Source organism: Melopsittacus undulatus, chromosome 6 (genome assembly GCF_012275295.1).
Source record: "Melopsittacus undulatus isolate bMelUnd1 chromosome 6, bMelUnd1.mat.Z, whole genome shotgun sequence".
NCBI classification, from domain to species: Eukaryota; Metazoa; Chordata; class Aves; order Psittaciformes; family Psittaculidae; genus Melopsittacus; species Melopsittacus undulatus.
This window is the reverse complement of record NC_047532.1, coordinates 43,094,158-43,120,877: the sequence shown is the minus strand read 5'-3', so window position 1 is coordinate 43,120,877 and position 26,720 is coordinate 43,094,158. Positions and strand designations below refer to the sequence as shown.

Sequence of the window (26,720 nt, the reverse complement as noted above, 5' to 3'; positions counted from 1 at the left end):
AACCAGAAAAGCACTACATGAGAACTTTGCCCATATTTTTTCATCAGCACAGATAAAGGCAAGCTCTCCAGTATCTCAGGTACAGTAACTTTAAAAATCCAATTTCTATGATCACAGGCTCAGCCTCAATATTCAGTGGTAATTTATGGTAAAATATTTACTGTACTACTTATTTGCCTATACATTTTACCATTACTTTTATTTATGGTAAAATTCAGAAAACAGCTTAAGATTGTATTACATTAGATGAGCAACCCAGCAAAAAAAATGCTATATTAACAGAAGGAACTTGTCTCCAGACCTAGCTCAACACACACTGGAAACTGGGTGGTTATTTTTCCCCTTTAGAGCTTGCATTTTTAAATCTAGTTTTTAATGTAAACTATTTGTGAGCATGGAATGGTTGCATTTGTAATTAAAGGATGCAGTCAAGCAGTTTTTCTGATTATGTAAAAAGCAGTAGTTTCCTTGACTTAATGGTATTCAAGCTTTTTCTTCCAGGTATCCAGTACAGGAACACTGGTCAGGGTTAATGGCCACATACATAGTGAGATACTGTGAAACCAAGGTTTAACAAATGCAAATTAATCCGTTTTAGTATAAAACCCTGATAAATCAGGAGTTGATAAGAACTGCATGACTTCCCTAACGTTTTGTGCTGTAGTAAAATTTGCTGTTAAAAAATCCTACACTGCTTAAGTAGGCAAGAGGATTAGGATTTGATGACAAGACCTTGTTTTCAAATGCTTGGCAGTTTATACACCATGGAAATATTTAAGGCTTGCAAATAATTTTAAATGCCTAAAGGCACTCTCATTCTACAATAAGTGGAAAGACTATGAACCCATTTCAGTGTAGTCTAACTCTGTTATGATCAGGTTCTGCCATGCTACTCATTTTGGGATCCATCATGCAAACAAGTCTTAAATAATTCATGACAGAAATGCGATTACAGTCTTACTTCTCTATAAGCCACAGGAAGAAAAAGAAATTACTTGTCCCTCTAAAGGGAAAAGATATGTACACTCAAAGTGTTAAATCATGTTTCAAGATCTTGCAAGTGTCCCAAACAGGACAGTTATCATGAGGTTGGATGTCAAATTAATATGCAGTAAAATAATGTTCAGTGGTCTTCAATTTAATTGAAAAAACAAACAAACAAACAAACCAACCAACAACCACCCCCCCAAAAAAAACTTCCACTATACACTTTCTGCTAAAAAGTGAATTAAGGCTCACCTAGGAAAGCAAAGTATGAGAGTAAATTTATGGAATTTTTAATTATCAATACTAGCCCTACTAGTATGCAAAGCACACACCTGCAGAAGCTGTGTTTCCCAGTTACCTAACCAGATGGCTCAAGCTACCCCATCACTCTGTCCTACTTTGACAAAAATAACAAAAAAACAAACCACGCACAGCGCAAAACTTGTATTTGTATTGCAACACCTAATATTAGAAGCTTGCACAGTTAGCTGGATACTACAGATTGCACCTACTCTAATCTGAATTTTTCCAAACTACCAATATTTTCTTCACACTTCCTCTTTCTGAACTACACAGTATTCATGATCTGTACTATTTCTACCAGAAATGTCTTCTAGCACTATTCCTTCAAAAACCTGCTTGTCAAAGTGCAAATCAGCTCATCCTTCTGAGCCTTATCGTAAAGCTGACCCAGAAAGACAGATGTCTCACATCTGCAGTGAAAGTCAACCTGCTACCCTTTCCCCATGCAGTGCAGTGTTTTACTGTGCTGAGATCTACAATCTGCTACTTATGAATACAACATAATCTATAGTGCATCACTAGGGAAAAAAAATATATCCCTGTTACAAATGATGTTACATCATTTATCCCTGTTACACATGTGAACATATTATGTGCCACACATACCCTCCCGCTCTACACACACTCCAATATCACTCCAGTATCATATCAACTCTTTTCCAGATACAAGGAATCCTACTGAATCATCCTGCACATCTCATAACAATACACACAGAGGCAGGACAGACTCATAACACCACATCATCCAAGGAAGGGAGGATATGTATACAAATAAACATGGCATATCAAGTGGAACAGTCAGGTTTTTAAAGTGCAGGGAAAATTTGCAGTCAAAACGTCTCTTTTGTTATTACAATCAAAGACCAGAGTAAGTTCAACTGCAATATACACAAATGAAGAAACTTTTTTGTAACAGAACACAGAAAATCACATGTAATACTCTGGAGGAACTCTCTTGCCACACCGGTAAATTATTGCAAATCTCCCCTTACAGCACTACCCTGGAATCAGGCCAAAGAAATTTACTGCTGGCAAAGCTTTACCTTGCCCTAAAACCTCTGGTCTGACATTTAAACTCCTCGAAAGCAACTATGCATCAACAAATCACTCCTTTCCCAGTCACACACAAAAATACTTTTCATTCTTTGAAATGGAAAGTCACTCCTATTAGTCCATACAAGGCATAAAGGTCAAGAAGCTACCATCATATTTTTCATAAAACACCTCTCTTCTGGATTTCAGTGGGAATTGAGCAAATGAAATAATAACAGTACATGCACTTAAGATATCAAGTATCTCTATCAACTGCATTTTTCAGAAAGCTCATCATGAAGCAGATTTATTAAAGTGTGTCAGACAGCACCACAGATACTGGTCTCCAGGCTCTACTGGGAGATAAGTGATCCAAAAGTTGCTGAATGATTTTATTTTACAGCACTGATGCAAAAAAACTTTGACAAGTGAAGCACTGTAAACCCTCATTTAGGCAGTGCAATGCTCTGATGTTTTCTATGACTGGATTGCTCCAACTTTTATCTACTTATACCATAAGTAAGGATCCGTGATATTGCCTCTGTACTGGACAGGAAAACAATATGGAGAGCAGAAGAGGAAAAAAAAAAAGGTACAGAAGAGAAAGAAGTAGTGCCACTGTTAGTAGTCGAATCACAGAATCCCAAGGGTTGGAAGGGACCTCAAAAGATCATCTAGTCCAACCCGCCTGCAAGAGCAGGGTAACGTAGAGTACATCACATAGGAACTTGTCCAGGCGGGCCTTGAATATCTCCAACGTAGGAGACTCCACAACCCCCCCTGGGCAACCTGCTCCAGTGCTTTTTCTTTCTGGTTTCCATAGAAATTCACTTGACTTTGGTTTCAAGAACAATGAAACATTAAGGCTTGGGATGACAACTAGTTGAATAAAACGGGATTTCAGCCAGACACATGAAACCTATCTAGTGCAAGTAACTCTGAAAATATTTTCACCAAAACATACAGGAGCCAGCTATTAGTTAAAAATCAACATACACCCAAATGCCGTGTTCCTTTGCAGCCTGAAAAATTAAGGTTATTACCTGAGATATTTCCAAAATCCACGTACAGTACTGAATAGGATGTTGTAATTGCCATGTAATGTCAAGTATGGGAAGACAAGAAACAAATTTTAATTTTTATGAGAAAACGTGGGATTTTACTGTTTACAAAGTTCCAGGAATAGGTCACTATTCTTTCATAACAAGCAAGCAAATCCCACAGAGACTGATAATGTATTTTATTTTAGAATTTATTCGTACAGATCTATAAGACTAAAACAAGACAGCTTTTAACTACTGCAAAATATTCTAGAGAAAAATAGGTATTACATTATAATTCAGGTTTAATACTCCAGATTCTCATCTTTAAGTTAATTTTGCTGCAATAAAATCAAACACTCTGAAACAATGCATGCAATGAAAAATGCACTTGTAAAACAAATTGACAAATTCAGTAAAGTGTAATCTACAGCTATTTACTCTTACAATGTAAAGAAGAGTGATGAAAGATGCATATACCTATTTTTGAGAATACTAAATGATATGGTATCTCTGTGAACTTCCAAAGCTGCAGATTCCGGTCAGCAGTGTGGAGAAAATTTACTTCACAACCCAATAGTTTTTAATTGGTAAAGCTTCTGATTCACGTAACCATAAGCTCATTTTTTTCCTCTGTATTACATCCTTCTGTGCGCAGGCCACCTTCCACAGTTTGCATCTTTGCCCTCACTACCATAATTGTATACGTAAATAATTTTATGAACAGTTTCCGTAAGCTCAGAAGTATTATTTATAGATATGAAATCAAGCAGGTATACACACACACACACACACACAGACACACATTTCCAAAATATAAACGTACTGGAAGTTCCAGGACATGATTTTCGTTGTACTGGTTGTTGGTACGGCTGGTACTTATCAGAAATCACATGTAAGAACATAGCTCTGTTTAACAACATTCTTTCTGTAACAACTGACAGTTACGGATCTGAAACCAAACACAACTGTTATGTTGTTGAACTTATCTTTAAAAAAAAAAAAGAGAATATACTTTCACTGAGATCAGTTGCCTTACTGCAAATAAAGAATACCATATACCCAAAATGCTAATCTCTGTCTAAAGGTACTAAAAGATGAAATAATCCTTTTTTTTTTACAAAGTAATTGGTTCTAATGTTTCCTTGTGCTTACTCTTAAAATACTGGCTTATAGTTCATCACATATGAATTTGTATGGTTTTATTTTTTCCAGTGTTTGATTCTTATGCTATCCTTTATGTTTTACCATTCACATACTTTAAGATTAGTAATTTTTAATCTAGTAAATAATGAAGGTGTTGACTAATACTGAATCTAGTGCTGCTGCCTGAAAAATATTGGTAGGAAAATTTCTATTTAATGATGGTTCTCTATTGGCAGGTAACACCTTAGAATATCTATCAGTCAGCTTGTGTAAATTTGAAATCTATGTAATTAACCGCTATCCCAAAGCATTGTTCTTATTGTAAATTCATAGAATACAAGATGTTCCATATAAGTCTGTACTACTTCCTCTATAAAAGAATCAGCCCCTCAAAAGACTAAAATAATTTTATGAAGGTGAGTTCTGTGAAAAAAAAAAAAACCTGACTGGTATTAATTATCCTTCTAAGTCTTGTTTAAATCAATTATCACTACTATATCTGTGGTTATTATAAAAATTAATGAATCTACAGTTACACAGGTCATTGCAATTCTCCTTTGTAATGCTAATTCAACTCAAGCACTCTTTTGGCTTCTAGAGCACCTACAATCTTCACAGTTTGGTGCTGTAACTCAGCCTACAGCTCAGGTTTGGTACACTGAGCTCCATTGCCTTATGTGATCTAGGGACCCTGCAAAACAATTACTTCAGCTTTCCTCTTCTTCAGCTCCTGCATAGGATGTCATAGCTGTCTAATAACTTCCAATTGTAGATTTTGTGCAATCTTATGAAAATTCATGTTTATGTAGTACGACTGATCAAATTATCCATATAGGTTTCCCTAATTTTTACGATATCCTATTAATCTGAAAATACTAGCCAGGAGGTGAAAACTAAACCAAAATTCAGCTACTGACTTTCTGACAGAATTTTTTTTAGAGTAACATTAATCTGAGACTCATTTTAAGAGGCAAATCATCAAAGCACCACATTCTCAAACAGTTAACACTGAATAAGATCCAAAGTTCCTACTGTCTCTTTCCTCCTCTATGTCCTTAAAAGAACTACAATTAAAAAAAAAACACAAAACAAACAAAAAAAGTCAAAACCACCAAAATCCAACCCCAGAAACAACCAACCACAAAATCACCACCACCCCAAAAAGCCCCCCTCAAACCCCAGTTGTTAATTTGCACTAACTATTTCCCAATTTTATGCAAGACACCTTACCACCAGATTTCAATCTGGCACTAATCATAGTTCACTAAAATATAACAAATAAGAAGGATTATTCAGAATGTGCATTCAAATATGCATTTGGCGTAAATCTCACATGCACACAAACAAAGAATAACCGGATCTAGTGGTTTGAAGGAGATTTCTACTTTCAAAAAATACATGAAGTACTAGCACAGAAAATTAGTAGATATTCATTACCTAAAAACACATGCCAAGTTACTACCAACATAGATAAGATGCACATGCATTGAAGCGTATCTTATGTACCTATCATTCTCAAGACTACATAAAGAATGATCAATGTGTATGTAACTTCTCTACAATAAATAATCCTTTTACTTCAGGCCTTCAGCCTGAACAGCCAATACATTTTACTGTTTGCCCCAACTGCAAAATATTTATGAAAAGAGTAAATGTATCCATTGTAAAACATGTTGCAGAACAGCTGAGTGAATACTCAAATTCTAAACTCTGAGTAAAGATACTAGAGAATCAAACTTCAATCTGCCCAAATTGGCTACAAAGGTCAAATCTGGTCAGACCTTAACATCCAGAAACTACAACCACTCGTGTTATCAAATACCTAATTTACAAATACACTAGGTCCCCAAGTCTCCCCCTAACTACTGATACGTCAGTATTGTCAAGATGCAGCCCACAGAGGAGCTGAAGTTCAGAGCTTTTCTTACACCATCAATCTAGAAGCTGAGGTTTCACAGTTGACATGGCTTCCTCAAATGCAGAGCTGCTGGTGCTGGTGCCAGCACGTCCTTAATTTCTTAGCCCGTTTTATTAATTTTCCTAAGTCTGAGGGAGAAGAGCCCCAGGCCTCCTCCACCCTAAAGTCACAAACATCTCAGTGCCTAACAACAGCTTTATGAATCTAAGTATCTATTCAAGTCTAATATCTTAAGAGAAACATAGAAGGAAAGATATTACAATGATGTATTTAAGAAGGAGGCAAAATATCATAGAATCATAGAATAGTTAGGGCTGGAAAGGACCTCAAGATCATCTCGTTCCAACCCCCCTGCCATGGGCAGGGACACCTCACACTAAACCATATATCTTGTATGAGTGCTTTACATAGACTTATAAGTAAAATCTCTTCCATTTTCTGGTTACTATTTTGATCATATTTGGCAAGTATCAAAGTACAACTATGAGATAAGTAACCAAATATTTAAAATCACGTCTTTGTGAAGAAATTAAACTGCATTTAGTAGTACTAGGCAATGTTTGACCTATAAATATAAAGAAACATGCTAAGGGCCTTGTGCATACCTGTTACACTATACTTACACTACAACATATTTCATCCTGTATGAATTGAAATAGAGTGAAAGAATTAAATATATATCTGCCTGCCTATTTTTATGCTGAGAAAATATTATATTTTTATCTGTTACCTGTATTCTGACTGTGGAATAATAGTGGTTGAAAAAAATACTACAACAGACTTATGGCCATATAATTTCTTCTATGAATTAGCATAAGCAAATGTCCTTTGGAGATCCTGCAGTGAACACTCTCCCATAAAGACTCCATATTCACCTACTTCTTGTTTACTGAGTAAGAAAGCATTAGTGAAAAAATATCAAATTCTCCTACCTAAAGCTATGCTTAGTATGTGCTCCTTCTTACCATTCAGTTCACACCTTTGATTTGGCCTTCTAAAATATAAGGCTTAGATCTTCAGAAGTGCTGACTGACCATCAGTTACACTGATGTTCTTGAGGTACAGCAGATTGTCTCATGAATAGTACTTTGAAAAGCTAGGAAAGTTAACTGAATAAATCTGAGGGAGACATATTATTCTTTGAGAAGTCTATTAACAAATACATGATATTTCAAAAGTCACAAGGAAAGAGAGATTAAAATGACTTGTTCTTGTATGAGCAGTATATTTTTAAGAAATAGTAAAATATTCATTATACAGCTATAGCTCGAATCCTGGACCTTTAAAGGGGAAAAAAAAACTCAAACAAACAACAGAAAACTCCCAGCAACAAATCAGAATCAAAGCCAAACAAAAAAAAACCACCACCACCTCCACCAAAAAAAACCCAACTAAAAACCCCAACTAAACTAAAAACCACCCTACTCCAAATAAAACCAAAAAGAACTACCCAAACAAAAAAACTGAAACAACAAACTGCACAAAGAAAGTGCTGACCCCAAGCTGGAACTAAAGATGAAACTTTAGTTAAATGGAAGTAAATGTAAGAAACTACTCACATATTTTTCTTAAACTGTACTTTTCCAAACCAATCTCTATGGTACTAAGACATAAGTAGCAATGGGACATTCATTGGGACACTAATTTGCAATAAAATATTCTGTTTCTCTAAGTATCTGCATGTTGACACAATACAGAAATACTAAAAATTAGCACCCATTATGCTGACATGTGCCACTTTGTTGACTGGCATTGGATAGCATACCTAGTTTCAAATTTTAGTACTTTAATATCTCTGAAAATATTATTTGGAAGGCTTTATAAAGACTGTTCAAAAATAGCAATGCAGATGAGTTCTAGAGCTGCAAATTTCACTTCAAGTGCTTCATTTTACCACATCTGAGTGCAGCCTGATTGACTTCTCAAAACACTGAAAAATAAGTTAAAATATGAGCCAATCAGGCTGAACCAAAAGCAGTGATTAAAAGAAACCCCAAAACCCAACCTTTCTAATGCAGTGTTCAATATATATAGAGAGAGACTGGAGTGGAGAGAAACAGTATTAGTGTACATTAAGGAGGCTAATGTTTTCCATCTAAAGAAATTAAAAAAACCCATTGATGTCAGGAATAATTTTCAACTTGGTTCCAGCACAGTATATACTAAAAATGAGTAAAAAAAAAAAACCCAAAACAACAAGCCACCACCAACAAACCCCCCATCTTTCTCATTCATCTGCATAGCAAATCTGAAAGCAATAGTACCTCAGCATTTCTTAGCCAAGTCAAGGTTTTTATTACTAGGCAATGGCATTTTTTTTTTTAAACCCCAAAAGTGAAGCTGAATAATCTGAATCCAAGCATTTGACCTAATACCACTGCCTGGCAGGAAGGTGCTGTGGCACAAGCTGCAAAATATTTGGAGACAGCTACATGACAAAAGAAGATAATTATTTATAAAAATTAAGCAAATGTGATCCTAAAACATTAGGAAGCTCATCCAATAAAAAAAAAAAAAAAAAAAAAAGAAGTTGAATTCTATATTAACCAACTTAAATCTGGAATGTTGGATACAAGCATGCTACTTTCAGGTCAATAACAGATCTGATGCAGAAAATATTTTGCAAACCATTCCAAACAACAAATGAACTTGCAAAAATAAGGGCCAGAAAAAATACATGAACAGGAAAGACTTAATTCAGGAAATTTCATTCAACATTAATAAACCATTTACAGAATGAAACATTTTGCAAAATTTTCAACATTATAACTGAATGTGAAATACATCATTGTGAAAGCATTAATGCATAGTACATTAACAACTTGCACTATGCAGTTTAAACTGATTCCAACTGTATTTCTTAAGCATTTTTAAGATTAACAAGTAAACTTAATGCCCAGTGTTTTAAGAGTGCCCAAGTGTAGAATAAAAGACTAAGAATTCATACCTCTTTAGTCATTTGCCATGAGATCTGGATTAAATTCTCTTCTACCCCTCATCTGTGACTTTGTGAAGTCCTATTCATCTCCCCATACTTCACTTTATTTTTAGTAAAAAAAGGATAATTTTTGTTTTTCCTTACTGCTAGTCTATCTTGCCCCTTGGGATAGAATTTTCAAATAACAAAGGCCAATCAGGAACCTTCTTTAACTGAAAGCCACTTAGGTTGAATACCTTTCTTTACCTGTATCTTTGAAAATCTCCTTCGTGAAGTACTGCTGTATGATCATACTCAGAATTTGTACTAATTTGAAACTATTATATCATCATCAATACTAAGTTATTATGTTTGTCTTAAAAGTAAATACTTTGATGGAGGAGACCAAGAACAGACTTAAAATGTTAATGCATGATGCCAAAGCAATGATCCAGAGGATGCTCTGGCTAATTAACAAGCTCTACTCTCAGACTTTGAATGATAACAACAACAAAGATTTAATGAAATTCTAAAAGATCCTTATTGGGCTTGTGCTCCACAGGAAATCAAGGGGTAAGAAACAAGATGTGTCTAAGAAAAAATTCACAAAGATTTCAGTTCATACAGTTAGAAATACTGATAACCTGCAAATATCTTATGGGTCAACACAAGTAATCATGCCGATGTAGTTGATGTAGCTAGTTCAACTCAAAAGAGGGATATCTGAGTGAGCATGTCTCACAGAGAAGTGAGGGCCTGTCACTGCTCTGTTCAGCAAGAAATATGCCCCTGTTATTGCAAGAAAGCACTTGCTAATAGCTGCCTGCAAGTCAGACATAGTGCAATTCCTCCAGTACATAACAACACGGACATGATGAGCTACTCTACCACAGGTTTTCAGGATTCAGGATCTGTGTTTATGCTGTTTGAGATTCAGAGACTACTTAAATATTGCTGTGTTTTGCTTGGTAATCCTTCAGCAAAATTACAATAATTGAAGGGATTTTTACTCAATAACAGTGGTATTCAGTTAGCTTACCACTTAATCACCAGGAGCCTTTAAAAAAAAAAAACAAAAACAAAAAGTTGTGGGTTTTTAACTGCATTACGAATAAACAAAAAAACAAAACAACAGCAATAAAAACAAACAAAAAAAAAGCCTGCCAACTCTGCTGGAAAACCAGAGTTCAGTAGTGCCATAATAACCTCAAAGCTCTCATCTTTTACCCCACTTTTACACTGGTTTGGCTGCATAAGTCCTCATATAATTCCTCTCAGTGTACATTAACTTACAGGAAATCAGAATAAGGACCAAAATATTTACACTAAGGCCCAAGGCAATGTGTTCTTTGTGGAGCACAAACACACTGTCCCAGTTAAAGGTCATGTATGAGCTCTCCTCCTTTCACATAGTGTAACAGCTCTCCTTTAAAAGGTCATAGGTAGGCTTTAAGTTACCAGAATATTTTGCCTTGAGCTACAGCATTACTGTAAGCAGCACTGCACAAGCATCTAATACTATATCTGCATGGCAGAATACTGCATAGTAGTTGTGTCTGCTTTGATGGAGAAGTACAGGATGTCAGAAAGAACAAATGATAAGCTATGATTATTTACCACTTTTTTTTAAAAGAGGGATTAAATACTAGAGCATCAAGCTCAGGTGTCAGCAAGCCTACAATCTACTTCTAGAATAGGCTCCAGGGAGATGTTATAGCAGTCTTCCAGTACCTAAAAGGGACCTACAAGAAATCTGGAGAGGAGCCTTTTCCAAGGGTGTGTAGTGACAAGACAAGGGGGAATAGCTATAAAGTGAAAAAGGGGAGATTTAGATTAGGTATTAGGAAAAAATTCCTCACTGTGAGGACAGTGAGATACTGGAACACCTTTTGGTTGAAGAGAAACTGTGGCTGCCCCATCTGTGGAAGTGTTCAACGCCAGGTTAGAGGGGGCTTTGAGCAACATGGTCTAGTGGAAGGTGTCCCTGGCCTTGGCAGGGGGGTTGGAACTAGGTGATTTTTAAGATCCCTTCCAAACTTCACCATTCCATGATTCTATGAAACAAATTGATTTTTTTTTTCATCATTCACAAGATAAGTAGTGTCATCTGTCAATCCAGGTGTTGATGAGCAGGACCAGATGCCTTCAGTAGCTCTGTCACCACAAACATAATGCTCTTTCTATGGAGAATACAAGCCATAATTTTTACTGCTGAAGGAGAAAACTCCATTATTCTTACAGGGAAATAAATTAGAAGTCAAGACCCAGTTCTTTTCTGTCTACACTGGTGTATAAATCAGTAAAAATATACTTAAATCACTAGGGTTACAACATTTCATTTTATAGAAATATAAGTGAAACTAGAATTTCATTCTTAATCTTTTCTCCATTATCAGAACAGTGAGATTGAAAAAACCCACAAATGCAAACATAAAGCCATTTTGCAGAATAAGTGAAATATGTCACAGCACTGTAAAACTAACATCTAGGGACTAACACTTTTTAAAAGATCTAAGGAGACTCAAAAGAAAAAAGGAGATTTACACATGAATGAGAATTAAGAAAATGTTTTATAAAAGAAATTCAGATAAAGAAAGAAGGCATTTGGAAGAAACATGCTGTTCTCAGATTAACTTAGTTTAGTTTATTAAAACGCCTTTGGTTCCAGGTTCACTCACTAGTTAGCTGCTTTGCTTTACAAAGGTATATTCCAAATACCCTTTACTCTGAAGATGCATTACCCTCACTGGATAACCAGCCAGGATACCATTTTGCCTCATGCACCTCAATTTGTAAGTATTTCAGAGATTTCGCTTGTTACCCTGAAACATATTAACTCTAAACACTGAATTTCATACAAAATTTAACGAAGATATGTCAATTTTTTGAAGCTGATATTCAGTGTTTAAAGTATGCAATTTTCTTTTGTGCGTAATGATAACTTTTGTTCAATATGTAACAAATTCATTGCAAAAAAGAATAAAGATAACCAGTGGAAGAAAGATTAATCTTTAACTGTGATGACTTCAGTAGATGAAAAATAATTTCCAAATGGCACTGTGATAGAAGACAAGCAGAGATTATCTAAGAAAGTCGTAGAATCTTGTAGACTGGAAGCTAAAACACATCAGAGAGACTTATTTTTGCAGCTGGATGAGGAACTGGATCACGTTATTGCTTGAAGTCCTTACAAGGTTTGGTTTTGTACCACCAAAGGTGCTTTACATAGTCACTAGTATGTACACTGTACCTAATCACACTGTATGTATAGAATCTGTAAAATAAAATCTTGTTTCCTTTATAGAAATAAGCCAAACAAAACCCAATAAACCAAACTACATTTTTGTGTTTCATTTACAACAACGATACATTAATTTAAAGGGAGGAAAAGATTTTATGTGATTTTTCCCCTCCAGTTCCTCAGAGCCCCAAAGAAGTATCCACTGAAATATAACTGGTTCCAAAGCACCCTCGATTCTGAGCATTCAGTTCCATCTTAGCCTTGCAAGCAACTGTTTTACAAGCTTCTTGAAGATATTTTGAAATAAGTTTTATGATCCTTTTGTGGTGTTTGGAGTTAATTAAATATTTTGCGTGAAAACTGCAAATAATTATTGTTACTTGCTTTAAATAAAAATCTAATCATTACACAAAGCTTAACAATCAGACCATATGCAGCAAACAAAATACAAAGAATGATGTACACCATACAAGACAGGTTTCAAGTAATTATACAATAACATATCTAATCAGGGATATATACAGGATAGAAAATTCAGAAGTTAGCATCTCCTCTAAATATTAGAAAGCTGTTCTTGAAAAAGAGCCTAAACATTAAAGTCTTAAAATAGATGGCTACAAAACTGATTTTGACATCACCTTCAAGGCTCCGTAAAAGACAAAGATGTGAACTGTATGACCTTTTACCTGCCAAAAATGCTATCTGCAAAAACTTCAGGAAAATCATTTCCTGCATTTTTTCTTTTCTTGACATCACAGATTATGAGCTGTACATTTTTTCCCTGGTATATTCAGTGAAGTCACATTCTGCATAAAGGAAAGAGTAGGAATGCTATGGGAATTATGATTCTTTGACTCATTAAATAAAAGGGCTTCTCAACTACTTTACTGATTAAACCCTCATGAATAATTTAGAAAATACAGAGATTTCTTTTTCACATATATTTGATTGGCTTTAAATTATTTTTGAAATTTTGTAGTAATTTAAACTTCCAGTTTACAAAGTGTCTTGATGACGTCAATTCTACCCCTATTTTGTAGTTTTTCACACAGAACTAGATACCACCTCTACAATCTTCTGGTGGTGAACAGATGAACAGGGAATGAAAAATGAACAAACAGGGATTCCCTACAATAATTTCAGTTAATGGTTGTGATTATTCAAGCTACGACAGCTTTATATGCATATGAAAAGTTTTTCCCCAGTTCTTCCACAACTCTGTATTGGTATATGCTATTCTCATTTTATTTTGCATGTTTATGCATAGTTTACCCATCACAAACTTGGATCTGAAGAATTCATCAAAGGCTTTTACTAAGTTCTTGCCAAGAAAGATGCCTAAACATGATTTTTCTAATGTTCTGCCCTTTTTTGGATGTTTATCACTGAAGTGGTCGGGTGGGTTATTTTGTTTGTTTGCGCTTTTTTTCTTTAGGAATTTATTATATAGTTATGCCTATGGAATAGGCACAGAAATTCAATTAATAGCTTTAAAAGAATCCAGTTTATGTTTTCATGTAAAGGAAATGTAACTGCACCAACACTGAAATTAAAAGGACACTTTGGGTGACAAATCTACAAAGTTAAATTTTAAAGATAACCCTGGATAGTAAAAGACAGGCATGTTATCGAAACATATCAATCACTAGAATTTTAAGGTGATTTCTAAACCATTCAAATCATAACTTTGCTACTTAAGTCTATTTTGACTATATTTCCATCTAATATAGAAGTCAATGATAAAGCACTAGACAAAGCCAGCTAATTATGAGTTCAGAAAGTTGTGACCACTAAACTGACGCACGCATTGCAACAAATTTGCTGAGCAATGTGTGATGACAACTTCAGGATATGCAGGTGAATCTGAACACTAAAACACAAGAGAGTCTTCTGTGCATACATGGCAAGGGTGCATGGTAGAAAAGAGCTTCCAATCTCCAAATCCATTAGTATGAGCAGAATGCAATGCAGTTTACTACATCCCAGTGGGACTCAGGTCAAGGCTTTCCAAGACAGTTACTGTCTTTGTATTCTACAGATATAATTTTACTCTTTCTGGAAGAAATAGCTTAAGAACAAAAAAAAAAAAACCCAACAAAACGCCACCTTCCCACATTTCTACAAATCTAGTGTTCTGCCCAGTCCTCTGACTTCTCAACATGTGACCTGGTTAGGACCACATGAAATAGCACACAATTTTACAACAGAAAATATTGGTAAATTATTTAAACTCACATGAATAATCACAGCCAGAAGACATACTCAGACAGAGCAAGCAATGGTGTGACAAAAAGCAGTTTAAAACTTCTCTCTCAGAATATGAGGTCAGCACACTTAGCAAGCATGTATCTTACTACCAAAAAAAGGTATCCAATATTTTCAGCCAGGTTAACTATCACATTACTTAATATATTTCACATTTTTATTACATGAGCCAAATGACATAACATAAAGTCTCATTTCATTTTATACTAATGTCTTGTAGATTCTCATTTAAAGATGCTTTGTTTTTGTTTTTTTCCCCCCCCTGGTTATTTTACCATACATTTCATTTTTGCACAAGCATTTCTTTCACATGTGCTGTTTGTGTTGCATAGCTTACAGCTATTAAGTAATTTTCATTCAACAATATAGTTAATAATGACCAGGAAAAAAAAACAAACTGAGAGAAGCTTTTCAATGATCTGTGTTGATGCAGAAAATTTAAAATATCTAAACCAGTTAATCTATCATCTTTCATAAGAACTAGAAGTTTAATTTTGAACTCTCCACAGAGGACGAAAAGTTTTCTACCACTAAGAAAATGTATTTCTATTAACATGAAAAAAGTCAGTTCTGAAGGGAAATAACTAGGGGCAGTAAGATGAAATTAAACAAAGCAATATTTAGACAGAACTGAAGTCAATTTTTTTAATACTGTATGGATACTGTTAGCAACAACACTTCTCTGGAAGGAAAAAAACAAGTATATTACACAGTACAGCTTATTACATTAGATAGTTTTAATTTGATTGGACAATTGAAGTCTAGAACCAAAATCCATTCTACAGCAGGTAAGGAATTACTTAAAACTCCCTTACTTCAGCATCACATTTAAAGATAGGAAAATGTCCAGATTTCTTCAAATTTAATCTGCAATGGCTGTCAAAGTTGACATTTACATTTAAAAACAACGACAAAAAAACACTGAAAATATATATCATGTATGCTTTTAGCAGAAAAAAAATAGTATTTTAATTTCTTAATGATAGGGACAGACCCAGAAGCAGAAAGCTCGATTTACTAGCAACAAAGGACTTTCAGCAGACATTCAGTAATATTCATAGCATAAAACTAGTCCATTTGCATTCTTCCTTGCTAACAAGATTTTTTTCCCTATGCGTAAAAGCAACAGTATTTTAATAACATCAAAATCTATGAGTAGGTTTAAACAATTAACCACTGTCTAGATTGGCATTTATCTATTAAAATTGTTTAATTTAGAGGAAGAGTGAAAAAGTATGAAACAGTGGACAAAGCAATGTTTTGTCCAAATAAGCGCATTGTTAGCAGATGAAAAGGACCTGGTGTAACCTGAAAATCAAATTCATCATTAAATGAAACTTTGGTTTTCACACTGGAGAAGCAGCATCTTCATGAATTATTGTCTATATTAACAGCACCCTTTTAACGTAGTTATGAATTCTTGAGACAAGTGTTCACAGCATAAATTTCTGATTCTCAGGAGGTTTTTTTATTTTCAACACAAATATAAAAAGCAACATCACCAATCCATTATAACACTAACAGCAGTAATAGATAAAGCCTGAAAATTCATGGGAAAGCTGTAATCTTGTTACACAGAATACAGCAAGCAACTCAATATTTTAATGTTCTTTTCTTCTGTACATCCTACTGATACATGAGGCTTGTAGGGCGATTCTTAAATACTGAAGGCAAAACAAAATAAATGAGAAACACATATAAGTTGGAAGAAAAGAATCAATGCTGACATTAATGTAAGATTATTATTTTTAAATCAAGATATAATAATAAGCATCTATAAAAAAGTTTATTTTCAATTCTACTTCAAAAAGAAAAGGTAGTTTTCTGTTAATAATACCACCTCTAAATGTAAAGATGTTTTATGCCTTTTACTCCATTAATAGAAATAAATAATGCTAAATAGCATGGAACAATACTTGGTACAGTTACTTTTAACACTCACTATTTGATAGCTTTAAATGCCTTTTTCCATAGGAGACAGGAGCAATAAGTTTTCTTGGATCAGCAACAACAGCAGGCCTGTAGTCTGATCAGTAGTGGTCATACAATTAGTTAGAAGAAAACAGCAATTAATTTATGTTTCATAATAACTTTTTTACTTGTGAAATGTTAATTATAGAAAAATTCATTAATGGCCATATTTACAGAGAATGAATGCCAGCAAACAAACAAACCCAATTTACCAATGACACTCTGCCAACAAATGGTGACTCATTAACTGAGCAAGAAAATTAACAATCATTTCCCTTAGAAAACAATAGTAGGCAGAAATATAATTTGGCATTATTTCCTTCTTATTAATGTGGACACTAATTAGCATAGCTATATAAAAAAGATTTGAATTAAATGTCAAGATCTCAGAATTGTCTGAATTCCTCTTTGCTGAATTAATCCAAATATTTAAATTAGGTTCTTCACATAATTTGATGTTTCAGACAGAACCCACTGAATTCTACCCATAGGCACGTAAAATTATTATTTGAATATGGCTTATGGAGCTTGCTTTTGAAATCTGCAACTAAAATAAAGATGTAATCTCTTTACATAAAATATCTTTAAGTCATGTTTTGTTAATTAGCCAAGCACTTATTCTATTCTTTAACTGACCACCAGATCTCATGTAGTAGACAGCTCATTAGGTTTGTGATTTTTCTTTTTACTTACAGGTCTAGAATATTAACACAAACTACGTTTCAGTTAAAAATTATTCCCTAGTTTTCTCACAGTTTCCAGAAATTAAGGAAATCAGGTGTTTTGGAAGCTGCAGTGGTCAGTGACTGTTCAAAATTTTATTTTAGAAAAGCCACATATTAATAGCACAGAAAGTAAATACTGTTGCATGCATCTGCCTCAGTTTGTGACTTCTCCACATTTCTCTTTAAGTGATGGTCTTTGCAGCATTCATGGAGTGCTACACATTTAGTACGATTTTTACTTTTCTTTCAGAGGACAAACTACAGTTTTTGTTTTCCCTAGAATACTGACACTTAACATTTGCAGGCTTTTGTAACAAGTATTAATTGTCCCTAGGAAAACAACATTCTTCCTCTGTTTTATTGAGAAGTGTCCACAATTTTAGCACAACGAGCATTGAACCCAACTCAGTCCTTGGTGCAAATACTGAGCAGATCTTAGTCTCTCCCTCCTCAAGAGTGTAACAACACTGGAAAAAGGTAATTCAAGCTGGTGTTTTTATCATGATCTAAAAATGGGCATGTGACTTTTATCACTGAATCCAAAGGTACAGTGCAGTATCTTCCATGTCTTCATAAATTATGGAAAGTTTCTGTCTAACTAAACAAGACTGGTTATTTTCTCTTTTCATTTTTTTATTTATTAGAAATTCTCATTTCACCTTATTTTTTTATTTTAGCAAACCTCATTTTAGAGAATTATTCTTACAACTTCAAATGATACTTGTGTCTCACTAGACTTTTTAAGCACTTCTTTGCTACCTGCATCTGTTAACAAGAATCTCATGTGAATGGACTCACATTTTCTTCAAGATGAGATGAGCTCCAGAAAGTCACATCTTACCCTTGATAATAATTTTGAGGTAATCTGTAATTACACTGTTTTCTTGTCAGGTGCTGGAAGTAGAATCAATATGCTTTGTAAGTAGATCAGTCTTCCAGAGAAAATCTCCTAGACACGTGGCAAATTGGGAGTACCCTTGGGAACAAAAAAAGATCTGTGCTTGGCTGTTCCATCACTGTCAATTCAGACGTATTCAGAAATCTAGCCAGCATTTGGAAGCAGTAATTCCTTCAAATATTTTTAACATCACAAACTGCGTGACTGTTGCATTAATTACAAATAATATTATCCTACAAAAATCCCAACAAACTATACAGATTATCTCACATGCACTTTGTCCTTTTTAGATAGGGCTTCAAACAGTAAACAATGGATGCAATCTCAACAACAAAGCCTTAGCCACTAAAGAATCAGAGAAGAAATGAAGAGTTTTTACTGAAGAAAAAAAAGATGGAGTTCTAGTCATGTTTTACTGACTGTAAACTAATTAACTGGGGCAAGGCAGGACATCTAAGAGATGCCGTATCTATACTACTGGACAAGATGCATTTGCTATGACAACAAGAATTACAAAATATTACAACATCACACTCAAATGGAACACCTAAATAAAGCAGAAGTGAAAAAGAGATTTCCATTGCTTTCTTTCTGAAATAGAGGGCCTGACTCCAACACTTGTACTAATGTGGCACTAATTAGAATAAAAGAATCAAATCTTAAGAAAGTGATAAATAGATAATCATGATAATCATTGCTGCACAGCTCTAGACAGCTTACAGTTTTCAGATCAATGCCATGGACCATACTGTGAAGTCAAAGACACAAAGTGAGAAAAAAAAAAAGTTTGAGGACCTAATGTAATAAATTTATTCCTTTAAATGGCAAATACCTTTTTTCATAAAGAAAGGACTGCAAATACTTATAGGTTAGGAAAAGGATAGCAACCTATCAGAATAGTATTTTTTTTAGAAATACAGGACCTAATAATAAAATTTTAATTGACATACCCATAGCACCTGTAAACTCACATATATGAAACACTATAAATAATTTTCCACATATTAAACCCTAAAAATAAATGATTTTGCATTGCATTTGCCACAATACTTACAGAATAAACTACATTCCAGATCCTTTCCATGATGAAAGTACCACCTAATCACTGGACAGAAGTGGTTAAAATACTGCTTAAAAGCAATTTGACTGGTACCATTTTACTAACTTATTTGGACAACAATTGCCAAGCAAGATCAATCTTAAACTGCATTTGATCCAAGATGCTACTCTGAGCAGTGTTTAGTACTAAATGCTTAAGAGGTAAATCAAAGAAACATCAGAAAACCTAATGGGTATTAGCTTGGAAAATCTATGTAAAAATGTCTATAAGGCACACTTTATGAAAATAAAATTGAAATCCATTTTATGCACACCACTTCAAACTGTTATAATTTAGTATGTACCTGAAATTATTTCCAATTTATTTTAAATATTAATAAATTCAGCAATCTCAGAAAGCACAATAAGGTAATTAGTTTAAATTTAGAGACCAGCCTAACTAATTACAGAATATTCTGACTGTAGACTAGTTACAAAGGTTTAGCTGAGCACTGAACCTGACATAATTTAGACAGTATTTAGTATAGTAAGAGTAATACTCTCTCTCTTCATCATTTTACATCTGGTATATATACAGGTTTAAATGCAAATTGACAAACAAATGGAAAGATCAGATTAGGAAGAGAAAAATGTGCTTGGTGCTGAAGAATAAAAAACGTTACTTTAAAGCTGACAAAAGGTGAAAAAGTTGCAGGACATGCAAGTATGCAGAGACTTGGTTGAGCTGTTTAAATTAGTTATCCTTTCCAAACTCTTAATGCACCCTGTAATTTTTTAAATAAAATTTAATATGCTAAGTAAAAATAATTCATATGTGTTTGTGAGTTTAAAATGCTTAACAAGAACAAACTCCACCTACAGTTATCTATATCCAATTGGCATTAAGGGGGTTAACCATGTAATCTAATACACAACATGTGAAAGACAATATTTTATTTCTAACCTCTGTTGCCAGTTGCTGAAGAGAAGGAGATGCAACAGGATGTAAAGTTGAGTTGCCTGTGACTGGATTATGGAGGCTAATGTAAGCAACAACATTTCTTTGAAGAACTCTCTTAAGATCCTACAACAAAAGCAGAACAATGGTTATTACTATGCATCATTATAATTAAGACTTGTTTTGTTCTTTCAGCTCCTTTTAGGGAAAAATTGAACCCTATGCTTTTGTACTCTGTTATTGTCTAAGTATTACTTTACTACTACTTCTTACAATATACTGTTAAGGACTTCAAAGGACATCTTAAGGCTATTTCTCTATATAGCGTAAGTTAAATTCCATTTCACACATCATCCTAACAGAATGCAAATGGGCCTGGGAGGAATTAAGAATGACTACATGTGTAAGGCCAAAACTGAAAACATTACATACTGTGAAACAACATGATGGCCTTTTAAACTTCTGCCAGACAGAAGACAAGCTTCAAAATTAATCATTACCAACAGTTAAATGTAGTCAGAGTTTTAGAGACCAGATTCAGATCTGAACTGCATAACTTTCCCAGTGTTTTCATTTTAGTATTTTTTTAGACTACAAAAATAGCATTTACAAACTGTTTCAATTATTATCTCTTTTTTAAAAAGATCCTCTTTGCCTTCTCAGCAATGAGTTACTCTTTGCGTGAAGCATCTCTTTATATTGAACAGAAGGGGTGTAACACAATTACATCTGATGTAAAGCTGATTTGAAGTGGAACTAAACAAATTTTGCTTCCAGCCTGGATCTTTTCAACTTGATTTTTTCACCCCTCTTGTTTTTGAAGAATAATCATGTTGGAAGTATGAAACTTCAATGAGAGCTAGCTGCTTCTCACGCATGCTAAAAAGCAATTAACTCTTCATTTTATCTACTGTTTTGATTCAGCAGCCATGAACCTCTCTGCCAGCTATTCCTTTAATTTATTAACTTGTGTCCACTGTATGATCAACAACACTGATTTTCTTTCAGTAAGCTGGTTTCTATTCTGCTGAAAGAAAGAGCTCAAAGAATTGTCTGTGTCAGATTGTACCTAACTCCTTAGCACAATTATTTAGAAAGTGAATCAGCACAAGCTATGGAGATACTGTAATGCTTATGTGATTAACGTAGATCATAGTCAGTTCTCTTCATTCAGTGTGGTCTTGATTCAGTTCTCTCTCTCTCTATCATTATCTACCACCATACTTTTAACTGATAAGCCTATCAATTAAAAATTAGTAACTGCTGAACCCCCAAGAAGCAGAAAAAGCCCTCTAAGCTACTCCTGGGCCTAGGCCTTTTTCTGAGGTTTCCCCTCCCTTTCCTCCAAACTTTGGCAATGCCCTTTTTTACACTCCTCTGCTGAATTAGGGAGGGGAACAGTTCCCAAAGGCTGTAAAAGCAACATTGACAGCTATAGAAACTTGCCGTCTTGCTATCACACGCTCCATTCCACAGGAACTGCCTCTACAGATTTTTTCACTGCATTTGCTCTGGAGTTCATGAAGGTACAGAGACAGACATAACATACCAGTTAATGAACCATAATTTCTATGCGGCAATTTTGTAATGTTTTTATGCTTTCAACAAAAATAAGCATTATTGCAATGAGTTTTTCTAAAGCTATTTTACCTCTGCCCATTCATATGAACCAATGTTCCCAAATAACGTTCCTCCCCATGAGCATAAAACAATGGTCCGGTCAGGTCTCCAGCCTTTCTTAACCTTCATTGTCAAGGCTTGTATAAAGGCTGTGATGACAGCAGTGCTACTGGCCCATTCTTGTCCACTGTAAGTATTCAAACTGTTGTGATGACTACCAACGATGACGTATCTATCTGAAATGTGAAAAAATGGACAGAGAATCTTATTTCTTTTGGATATTAGCATTAAAAGGATTTTTAGAAAGCCTAAAAGATTAACTCTATTAGTCTGTAATGTTATTAATACAACACAATGCTGTCAACAAAAAATTATATGATCATGTGAAAGACAATCGTACACTATAAATAGATAAAACTGTGAATACTAGTTAAAATATACTAATAATTTTCCTAATTTAAACCCTGTGTCCTTACCCTCATTGTTGCTTATTATTCTCCCTTCTTATAAATCTGACATATACCATTTTTACAGTCAGGACATCTTCATATTGATAATCTAAGAAAGTCCCAAGCTCACTTTAGAGTGTTACAAGAAAATCACAAATGAATAAGCAGGAAAACTCTATCTTCAATACATATTAGCACCCAAATAAGAAAAGAAAAAGTGTGGTAGTACAATGAGAAACATGGAGAAAATGCACAAAGTATTAGTACTCCCTCACCTGGAAGACAGTGTTCAGTGCTCACCACCCTATCTCAAAAAAGACATTGCAGAAACAGCAGTTGAGAAGCTGGTAACCAGAAGGGTTATATATCAGGACTTAGACTTCCATGTAAGGAGACACTGAAAATACCTGGACTGCAGGTTTAGAGAGGAGACATGACAGAGGAATAGATATAATGAATGAAACAGAAACGATAAGTCAGACCTAGCAACTTTGATGATACTGGAGATAACTATATTATGAAAAGAAAAGCAAGAACTTTCAACCTGAAATAAAGAACATGCCTATGGTTATCCAGAACATAAACTCACAATTTAATTTTTTTTTCAGAGAAATTAAACGAAAACTTCATCTCTCAAGGCATAATATATAATCCAAATACTAAGTCACAAGTGTAAAGAACCTCATTTTATTCCAAAAGGATGATGCGGTATGAAACAACATGAATGACTAGTGTGACTGAGGCGTGTCAAGAAGCCAAAGCACAGTTATACTGAATGACTTATTAAAATACTGGATTTTCTGTGTGAAATGAACTCAAAACTGAAGCCTCTTTGAAGGACTTCCTCCTGGTTGTGCTCTAGTATTTACTAAAGTATCTTTCTGGTCCAGATCTAGACTTCCAATGGAGTTCTTTCCATATTTCAGGACACCGATAAAGAACAGAAGAATAGTTATCAAGTGATGGCAGATGCACAAGAATCTCCAAGTGTCATTTGGGTTCTAAAAGTGCAAAGATTTTTAGTTTTCTTTCTTTATCCAAGGGGATTAATTCTTCACTGTTGTCAGCACACTGGAATGCAGCAACACATAGGTGGGGAATGCCTGTGTTTTGTAATTGCTTATAAAATTAAATATCTTCTCCCCAGTGTTTTTGCAGTGTTTGCTGCCTAGAAAGAATGTTAACGGAACACTTAATGAACACTTTTATTATTAGACCATTCTCAGTCAAACTGAATTTCTACCAGTTTTGTTTAACAAAGTTAATGGAAATGTTGTTTTATAAGGAGCTAAAAATGCTTTATAAACAGGGTATCTATTATGTACCTATAAAACAGAATCTTCACTTAACTGCTTGGGGGGTGAATAGGCATGTAAATGAAAATTTCTTTCTAAATGCAGAAATGCAAAATATAAATCTAAGTGTACATAGAATCACAGAATCATAGAAGAGTTAGGGTTGGAAAGGACCTTAAGATCATCAAGTTCCAACCCTCCTGCCATAGGCAGGGACACCTCACACTAAACCATGTCACCCAAGGCTCTGACCAACCTGGCCTTGAGCACAGCCAGGGATGGAGCTGTCATGGGTTGAGCAGTAACAGTCATTTTTCTCCTTCCTGTGGCTGGTGCAGTGCTGTGTTTTGACTTCTGGGCTGGGCACAGTTGCTTGATAGCGAGCATGTTTTGGGGGTGTTTTTGTTCAGGGCCTTTTCTGAGCGCGTGCTCTGCCGGGGAGGAGGGGAGGCCGGCAGGAAGGAGAGACAGGACACCTGACCCAGGCTAGCCAATGAGGTATTCCATACCATAGCATGTGATGCCCAGGATGCAACTGGGAGAGAGGGCTGGAGGGATGGAGTTCTTGAGGAAAATGGAGGAGGTATCATGCGGTGCTCGGCCGGGCAGGGTGGAGTGAGTTATGGGTCGGTGGCTGGTGGGGTGTTGTATTCTTTTCGCTTGTTATTGGCTTTATCGTTATTATTTGTAGTAGTAATGGCAGTAGTTATTTGTGTTGTGCCTTAGCAATTAAACCGTTCTTATCTCAATCCATGGGGGCTACATTCTTTGGATTTTCCTTCCTAACTCTCCGGGAGTTGGGGGACTTGGTTTAAACCACGACAGGAGCATTCACATCTTCCCTGGGAAATCCATTCCAGTGCCTCTCCACCCTTACAGTATAGAACTTCCTCCTTATATCCAATCTAAACTTCCCCTGTTTAAGTTTTAACCTGTTACCCGTTGTCCTGTCACTACAGTCCCTAATGAAGAGTCCCTCCCCAGCATCCTTATGGGCCCCCTTCAGATACTGGAATTTAATGTAACAAAATGCAATCTACAACATAGAATTTTGCAACCTGTGTGTTACATCATGAGACGTTTAATTATAGGTTGCACAGACAGTGAAAAGTCATAGGTTCTTCAACTTAATGTTAGAAATTGGGAACAGAAATTAATGGCCTTAGAGGCTTTTGGTTGTCAGAGGAAGTGCCACCAACATAGGGTGAGCAGACAGGAACAATGCTTGCTCTGTATTTTAATCTCTGTTCAGTCTGTGAACAGCATATGTGAAAGAGAGTGGAAAGAGACTATGTAAAATACTATAGGGCATTTTGATGGAGAAAAAAAGCTACAAGCAGCGATTTACTGTAGGAGATAAGAGCTGAATGAACAGGGGTAAAAAAATAACAGCTGGTGCCTCCTTTGAAATTCTTTATCTTTGCACATCTCTCCCTTTTGAATAGAGGCAATACTCTTAAGTAAATGACCATAGGAAAAGCATAGGAGAAAGGATGGTCATGCTTACAGAGACAGCAGATGTCCTTTCTCATAATCATTTGCTGAAGCATGTGGAGAAAGAGATCGCATGGTAATAAAAGAGAAAGAAAGGAGTAGAGAAAGAGAAAAAATATTCACCAGATACTTGTGAATGTGATAAGATGGGATAGTATTCAGGGTAGTGATGAGCTGGACTACTGCTTTATCATTAAAAAAGAGTGACTTTATACTGTCTTCTCATTTTCAACCATGTCCAACAGAGCTACAAAATCAGTGTTAAGTTTTTCAGGGTTTAAAAGGCTACCAACTATCACAGTTCCTCTGCTTTTAATATCTTGGTTGCATTTCGGATGCTCAAATGTCAAATAAGATCACTATTACATAAATGTGTTTGTGTTAGGAGACCTTTAAGCAAAAACCAAACAAACAAAAATTCAAAATCCACCCTTGACAATGCTCTGCAGTCTTTAAGTGCTACAGATAAATTTCGCTTTTTTTTTTTTTTTTTTTTATTTTTGGGAACATAAGGGTGACGGTTTCAGGTGTATGAAACTAGCAAAACCCTATTGAAATGACAGAGAATCAATGACAAGCAAACAACAAGTTCTCTAATCAATTGAGAAGGTATGGCTACAGTATCAACCTGGAAGAGTAGAGAAACAAATGAAGGTTTAATATCGATTCTGTACAAAATGTTATCATTATTCATTAATTGCTTAACTTGGGCCTAAATTAAAAGTCAGTTGCTATGGTCCTTGTTCAGCAAGACATTTATGGGATAAGCTGTTGCCATCTGGGAGTGCTATTGACTTCACTTCATTATATATCCTTTACTTTATAAATTTAAGCAGATATTGACATACCTTTATGATAGCATCTTGTTAAGAATGCAGTAATAAGATGAAAGATTTAGGCACAGAGAAGATAAAGAATTTATCAAACAGAAACTGAAGCCTTTTATTTGTCTTGCTTCTTTTCACAATTCAGTACATGGTATGTCTAAATATGGAAGTTCCTACCTTTCAAATTCCATGACTGCTATTTAGAACACATTAGCTATAGTAGACTCATAACTTCAAATTCATGAAGGAAATTAAATCCTTTATTGAAATTAAATTAAATGTGCTAATTGTTTTCTATTTTGTTTTTTTTTTTTTTAATGCTTTGATGGCTTTTTTTTTTATGTTCTGGTGAAAAGTACAGCACTTAGCACACATAACACTAAGTCATTATTTCTCTAACAGGAATCCCCACCTCCTTTATTCCATCACTTAAACATGACATGACTAGACAACATCCTAAGGGACTCTAGCTAAATTTGCAACCTTTCTTCTGAACCTAATAAAAGAGCATTAATCAAGACAAATGTCATGCTGTTTTGATGATGATGCCATCTGTACATTAGAAATTGGACTGGGTCAACAACCTTTTGCACTAT

The 26,720-nt window shown here is 34.9% G+C and overlaps 1 protein-coding gene across 6 annotated transcripts in view; it reads right to left on the bottom strand.

Annotated features, from left to right (window-relative positions):
- Nucleotides 1–26,720, bottom strand: part of NAALADL2 (N-acetylated alpha-linked acidic dipeptidase like 2) — a 634,909-nt gene that overhangs the window by 255,498 nt on the left and 352,691 nt on the right. For all 6 annotated transcript variants that reach the window (XM_031047098.2, XM_031047101.2, XM_031047097.2 and 3 more), the window contains 2 exons: nucleotides 22,090–22,295; nucleotides 20,446–20,565 (listed from right to left, as the gene is read on the bottom strand). In XM_031047098.2, coding sequence (XP_030902958.2) covers nucleotides 20,446–20,565; nucleotides 22,090–22,295 — 326 coding nt within the window. The remainder of the gene's footprint in view (nucleotides 1–20,445; nucleotides 20,566–22,089; nucleotides 22,296–26,720) is intronic.